This window comes from Arachis ipaensis, chromosome B9 (genome assembly GCF_059453495.1).
Source record: "Arachis ipaensis isolate K30076 ecotype BB chromosome B9, ASM5945349v1, whole genome shotgun sequence".
Lineage (NCBI taxonomy): Eukaryota > Viridiplantae > Streptophyta > Magnoliopsida > Fabales > Fabaceae > Arachis > Arachis ipaensis.
Genome location: NC_142444.1, coordinates 51,981,524 through 51,989,066, shown reverse-complemented (window position 1 = coordinate 51,989,066; position 7,543 = coordinate 51,981,524). Strand labels below are relative to the sequence as shown.

Genomic DNA, 7,543 nt, shown 5'->3' with positions numbered 1-7,543 from the left:
ATTGAAATGCAAGTTATTGTAGAATTTTGCTTGTAATTCTTTGTGACATGTTTGCAACGAAAGTAGCTGTTAGCCCGTTTTGCTGTAGTTGAAAGATCCTCGTAAGATGTATCCTGTACTTGGTTCTGTTGGTTCATGTAATTGTCTTGCAATTTAATGCAATTCAGAGTAGGGACTGTTCTGTGACCATACTTTACTGCTAAGTGTAGTAGCAAGTAATTTACCTAGATAATGCACTAGGCACACTGCATGCCTTGAATTTTTGTATGTATTAAGTTTTTTAGAATTACAAAATTTGTGGTTTCAATGAGTTTGTCCCTTTTGCTTCGTAGCAATTGTTCGTAGTGCAGTTGTTAGCAAGAGCCTTTTTGTGTGTGCCTGTGTATTAATTTGTTGTTGTATATGGTTGGGAGTGTTTATGCAAACTATCTTGTAGAAACTGTATAGACATTGTAATTGCGCAAAGTGGAAATATTTTGGTGACTAATAATAGACCCTCCTACAAAGGATTTGTTCCTGTCTTGTTACATGATGGTGATTGTAAGTGGTTGACCGTATTGAATGTTGTTATAATGTAACCTGCTGTTTCTGAATGGTGATTCAGTTAAAAATTTCTGAATCAGTGGAACCTGGCATACAAGTATACAGCAGTGTTGATGATATAGTATGTGTGGATGCTGAAACTGTGCTAAGAAACGTTGTTGCTGTTTTTTAAAAAAATCATAAGAACTGGTACAGAGACATGATATTGCAACCAAAAAATTTGTGTTACAATTCTGCATGTGTTTCATTTGAATCATCGTTGGTTGTTTCATATGTGAGTCGTCTGCTTCTGTTATATGTTGTGTGAAGTACATTAAAATTGTTTCAGTTACTGTTAAATGTGTAGGGTGGTTAGTAATGGCTTCCTCAAGTCGTAGATCAACAAGTGGTACGTACGGCAGCGGGAACATAACGGGAGACCGGTTTTGTGATTGTGGGTTACGAGCACCATTACAAGTTTCAAATAGCGTGGCCAACCCGGGAAGAAAGTACTACGCGTGTCCAACAAGGCAATGTGGATAGTTTAGATGGGCAGGCCCAAATGTCAAGCCTTCTGACTCCGGAGATGATCGATCTTCTCAGCCTAACTTTGATTTTAAGCCGAGCGAACGAGTGGAAAGAATTAATGCTGAAGTTGTGTATCTGAAGTTTCTAATGTGCGTTCAACTTCTTGTTTCCCTTTTTTATGTTGTGTTGATCATTGTAGTATTGTGTAAGTTGTAGTATGGCCTTCGAAGTCAAATAGGGAATTCAGAAATTGTAATAAATATAGCACATACTTGGTATAAAAGATGGAAGGAATTCATATTTTGAACCAACATTGTGTCAAGCCCATTTTTGCCTGTGAGAGAAATTTCACCTCTCTTTGTATAAGTGGATATGTATTTTGACAATCATAATGTAGTTCTGAGGAAGGCATTTGGCTGCCAAATGTATAAACATTTTGCTTATGCGTGAGATGGATAACACTATTTCTATTGAAAAGAAATAAAACAGATTTTCTAGACTCACTAGGATGTAATCGTTGTAAGTTAAATCGTAGTACAAATTAATGTGCATGGAAAATGGAGGAACTTGTTAAGCTTGATAATCACCCACCATGGTATTCATCCAAAAAAGAGCAAAACAAAGGAAATTACATAGTTAAGGAACGATAACATAGCAACACACAAAAGGGTACCAAACTGTGACCATGTTACACATGACAATGTTCTTAAATCCTAAGACCTAAGACTCAAAAAGTTAACACCCTTAACCATGGTTAATACCAGAATACACTGTTAATAAACTTAACTAGTCTTGTACTTCATATAATGGAACGCACAAGCGCAACCATTTGTGAATCTGACAAGCCCCAGAAATGTGCATACACATTAGGACTCTCGGCAAACTTTAGAATCGCCCTGACGACCTCGTCATCACCGAATCCAAGCTGTGTGAGCTTCTCGCCAACCTTCCACTTCTCGTTCACACCAACAATGGCATCAGCTATCAGCTGGGCATTCTTGCGCTGGTCAGCCGATGATTGCTGAATCTGGTCGGCCATCCTCTCCAGTACATCAACTTGTTTTCTCTTCCTCCCGCATAGCCTTGTGCTTCCGGCGGTCGCCCCGGCCTCAGAATGTGATGCTTGTCCTTGCGTTGCTGCAAATCCCTCTTGGTCTGGAGGTGGAGACATCTCAGACTGATCAAAGCCAGCAGCGGTGTCGTCGGTCTCCTCGTTAACCTGCTCCTCCGCATCGAAGCCACTTACGGCCCCGGCTCCCGTGGCTCTATCCCTGCCAAAGATACCTTCCAGCCGGTAAAACAAAGGAAATGGCTTGCCAGGAGTGTAGAACTTGGTAGGATGTGCCTGCGAAACATGTACACCGGAATTAGTAATGTTTAGGAAATAACACAATTACAAATGGTTACAAATGCTTATGAACCGGATGCAAAATCAAAGTGCTAAAAATGGTTACGCACAAAAGTGGCACAATGCATAAATAGCGTCCAAAAGGAAACATGAAAGGAAGAGGTTAAGGTATGGGGACGTGATAATTACTCACTATTCAGCAAGTCTTTTGAAAACCTTGTTAACAAGTAAAACTGAAACATTTTCCTTTTACAAGTGGCTAATTACTCACCTTGCAACAAATCTTTTGATAACCTTTTTAAGAACTAAAACTCAAACATTTTTCTGTTACAAGTGGCTGATATGTCACAGTGCAACAATATCTGAATAGTTAATCCTATTAGCTTGGTTCGTTAATTTCATTGCCATATCTCGGGATCAAAGAAAACAAACTAATTAGGGTGAACCAACAACATAATATACTTTTATAAAGTGTCATATATGTGTAATATTCATTACTATTTGGCAGAAGGTGATTGGGTTTGAATTGAATGGATTATATTTTGATGGAAGAAGTACGAAATGAAAATCTTAAAACGGATATTAGCATTTTTTTGATTAAATTATAACCAAGCATGAATGATTAAATTATAACCCCCTGGTCAAACAGTTATACTAAATTAACACAAAAATGGCAACCACCCAACGGAATTCCTAAAACACACGCACCTTCAACCAGGCATCAAGGACGTCTTTACTGTCAACCTCTACACATTCTTTCTCGTTGTTCCATCCGAATCCGCTACAAGCAAGCATATCAGCGGCGTACTAGTACTTCTCCTTGAGCCGCTTGTGCTTATTCTTGCAATGCTTCGCGGTCAGTGTACAACCAGGGAAAGCCTCCAACATCTTCAAAGCCAGCTTCTCGAATGTTCCCGGTTTAAACTGCCCACAGTCAGCCCTCTGACCGTCAACGACAAACTCCTCCATGAAGCCAACAAAGGCCAGTGTCTCTTCATCACTCCACATTCGCTTGTTCTCCATTTCTTGCTTCCAAGATTAAGCTAATTAAAACCCTAATTAATAAGTTAAGTTAGAATAACATGTATTTTGCAAAGGTAATAAAATATGCCATCAAACCACACAAACGGATTACCAAAGAGTTAGACATATCCAAAAATTAGTAAAACTGGTCTATGCCATAAGAAATGAAATCAGGAAAAAATACACAAGTAGTTTAATTATTACAACACTGGTCGTTGCCACGACAAACAGAAATAAAACAGCAAACAACAGCACAAACACACAGTAGTCGAAAATTAAAGAATGTGCTTTTACAATGTCTCAACACTCTACTATTCATACAAATTCACTTGCCGTCCTTACAACATCCCTAAAACACACAACGCTACTCCGTACGACTTGCACGCCACTCTTCATACATCTCATGTGCTATGTTGTCACGCCAGTGACTCCACTCGTTCGTGTTTTCGACCACATCGATCATTCCATGCTGTTCCTCATCTCCATCGGGCGTAAATTCATCCAAAATGCTACCTTCCTCCTCCGGGTCCATTTCCATACTCTTTCGAATGAAATTTTGCAGCAAACAACAGGCAATAATTATTTGAAATTGCGTCTTTACGGGATAAAAGCTAGGGCTCCTTAAGATGGACTAGCGCTTCTTCAGCAAACCAAAGCATCGCTCAATGATATTCCTTGCAGACGAGTGTACCCGGTTAAAATATTCTTGGTAGTTGCGCGGTGCACGTGCTCCCTGGGCCCACTCTCTTACATGATATCGAGTCCCTCTATACGGTGCAAGAAACCCCGGACCATTTGTGTAGCCAGCATCAACTAAATAGTAATTACCTATGCACAAATAACGCAAACAACGTAAGATGATAGCTATCATGAACTCAATCTAGTTGTATATACTTAACTCTAGACATGGCAGAATTACCGTGGGGTATCTTAAGACTATTACGACGAGTTATTGCATCGCGAAGTACTCGTGAATCAGATGCCGAACCCTCCCATCCACTGAGTACGTACACAAAACCCATCTCCCGGTTACACACTCCTAACATGTTGGTGCATATTTTACCCTTTCTTGTGCGGTACCTTGCCTTCTCAGACTCTGGGACTGTCACCTCTATGTAAGTGCCATCTAATGCTCCCAAGCAACCCTACCATCCATAGAAGGCTATCATATTCAGATAGAGAATCCATCAGATAAACATCAATCACACAGAACATCGAATAAGGTCTACCTTAAACCTTCGCCATGTCGGGTCAACACAGTCCTCAGCAACTGGTGTAGCCTTCGCGAACAACATCCCTTGAATCCGTATTATAACCTTCAAAACTTTATTAAAATACTTGCTAACTGTCTCGCCGGACCTACAAAATCTAACCTGTAGACTACGGTTTTTCTTGTGATGCGCTAAGATAATTAAAAAGGTCGCAACCTGCTCCGGCAGGCTTACATGACCATCCTCTGTAAGTCCTCCCTGAACTTGCAGCAACTCACACAAGTTAGCAAAGGCATTTGTGTTCATTCTCAACTCCCAGATACAATTCCTATCACCCTCACCAACAATACGCTCTAAGGCCTCACGTCTAATTCTACTATTCATTCTTCCCCCTAACGATAGTCGGCCACTAGTTCTACCCCTAAAGTAAACAAACAGCGTAAGCACAAAGAACAACATTCTTTCTTCATGGTTGGATCTCGTCTCTTCATAAAAAGACACGCATCGCTTAATAATTTCCGACCGATCCATTTCTTCCTAGCAAAATCGTTTCATAAAAAAAAAAGGCATAAACTTTCCAAACAACTCTTAATAAATCCCAAACAGGGAATGGCTGCTCAATAATAAAATATTTCTATGCGCAAATTTTAAGGTCTCAGGGAAAATAAAATAGAAAGTAAAACATTATTTACACTCTTAAACTAACTATAAACTACCAACAATACAATTAATCACGTAATTTGCATGCACATTCAACTGTGAGTAATATTACCATATAATCATGCCCAAAATTATCTATTACACATGAACGGTAGCTAACCTACTTACTAAAAATCCTTTCAGGTCAAAATATTAGAGAAATTGGCATACATTTCGATTATTTACTATCATTTAAAAATAGAAACTAAACTCATGATGCAGAACCTGACCTAGGGTAGATAGTCTCTTAAACCAGTCAATCAGCTTAAAACAACGAAATAGAGAGGGAAAAGTACAAGAGGATATACAAAATTATCAATTGCAAGAATAAAAGTAGTGTTCCTCTATACATAACTAATTACACAACTTCAGAATTTTCCTTACCATTTATTTATTAATCACGTGCTTTCTTCCTAACAAATGGTTACCATACATTTTTATTAACTTCAAGAATATGAAAGACAAAACTTTACAGGGAGTATGCAGTTTGGGCATTGGGATTTTTACGAAAAGCATGGTTGACAACAAAGCAATGACAGCTTCTCAATTAGGATTCCGTCATTCATTTCATTTCTTCCCTAACTACAAACATAGCATCAGATTCACAAAAAATAAACACATCACAACCATGGACACAACTTCATACATTGTCAGTTGTCACGAACTATGAAAACCTAATTACAACATAAAAAATGGATTCTATTTGTCATATACAACGTGCACTGTCTTTCAATTGCATTCATGAATTAGATAAACACTGAACACATGCATAAATTCGAATTGACCATGCAATTTGTGGTGGTTAACCTTCTACACAGCTTGTTTCAATGAATAATCCTCTATGTTCAATTCTTACTATGCCTTTTTCAGGACCCCTAAACAGTAAATAAATCATTCAATCCACTTCAACCTTCTTCTCCCACTTCCCAAACCCAGTAAACCACAAACAGAGCATAAGCCACAAAATGATTCACAACCGAACCCCTTCATACAAACTGGATAACACACCAATTGAAGACACCACAACCCAGATCAAAGAAAATGAGCTTAACTAACCTGGATACACGAAGCTGTGCTCGCAACAACTCCCAGATGGCCTCCACACCGACACCGAAGCTTCCCTCCAGTAGCTTCGTCGGACCACCAAATATGTGAGGAAGCAACAACACATCACCAAAATGGAAGGCTCGGAAGAGGACGTGGGAAGTGCCAACGGCTTACCTTCAAGTTCTTCGTCCGGCGCGGTGGCTTCTCCTTTCACTCTGGACGCCGATCAACACCTCCTTCAAGCAAGAAAGAGAAGATGTCCTCGAGTGGCTGGCAATATACTCGAGCCCTAATTTGAGATTTGCAAAGGGTAATGTTGGCATTACATAATTACATTAGGGATATTTTAGTGATAAAAGAATTGGTTGAAGTTCTGTCTCTGTCCCAGTCTCTAGTGTCCCCAAATTTTTGAAGCACTGAAATACTCAAATTATTGAGACAGAGACACAATTTTCAGTGCTAGTCTCTACCTCAACAAACACAATACTGAGTCCTTGTCCCCCAGTATCAGTTTTAGTCTCTGCAAACAAACACTACCTAAGGGATTTTATTTATGATATTAAGAACTTTTACATCACATTTTACCATCATACACATTTACCATTGTTGTTCACATCAGTATGAGTTTCTAAACCTCATAGGTTGAGGGGAGGAGCCCTGCTGAGTCTTATGAATTAATAAAAGTATTACTATTTCTTCTTCGATCCGTGTTTGATCTATCTCTAAGATGTATATCCGATCTTCATCGTGATGAACAGTTTGATCTAACAAATTAGCTCTGTTCATCACACTAAGACGAACGTGCCTGACAAACACCCGCGTCTACTTGGGTTTGATCAATGACCACGGGCAATAGCTTTGATCACATACAGCCTGCCATAGAGGAAGATCATTCACAAGCAAGGAAGACAGTAATACCAGATTTTATTCAGAAAGACAAAGTAACTACGACTCTCAACTCTAATCCCAGCATATAATTTCTATTACTGCTTTAACTTTATTACAATTCAGTATTCCTTTCATAGTTTCATGATACTTCATCCAACTCCATATACTTAATCCAACAACTTCTGATTCTGCCTGACTAAGACCTGCAAGACAACCATTGCTTGCTTCAAGCCACAATCCTCGTGGGATCGACCCTGACTCGCTCAGGTATTACTTG

At 39.2% G+C, this 7,543-nt stretch overlaps 2 protein-coding genes across 2 annotated transcripts; both read right to left on the bottom strand.

Annotated features, from left to right (window-relative positions):
• Nucleotides 1–1,849: 1,849 nt before the first annotated feature.
• Nucleotides 1,850–3,193, bottom strand: LOC148544643 (uncharacterized). Its single transcript, XM_088498423.1, has 2 exons — nt 3,107–3,193; nt 1,850–2,395 (listed from the first exon to the last, which is right to left on the bottom strand). The coding sequence occupies exons 1-2, from the start codon at nt 3,191–3,193 to the stop codon at nt 1,850–1,852; spliced, it is 633 nt and encodes a 210-aa protein (XP_088354549.1).
• Nucleotides 3,194–3,785: 592 nt separating this feature from the next.
• LOC110266843 (uncharacterized) lies at nt 3,786–5,016 on the bottom strand. Its single transcript, XM_021111878.2, has 4 exons — nt 4,651–5,016; nt 4,341–4,566; nt 4,173–4,249; nt 3,786–3,962 (listed from the first exon to the last, which is right to left on the bottom strand). The coding sequence occupies exons 1-4, from the start codon at nt 5,014–5,016 to the stop codon at nt 3,786–3,788; spliced, it is 846 nt and encodes a 281-aa protein (XP_020967537.2).
• Between the last annotated feature and the right edge of the window lie 2,527 nt (nt 5,017–7,543).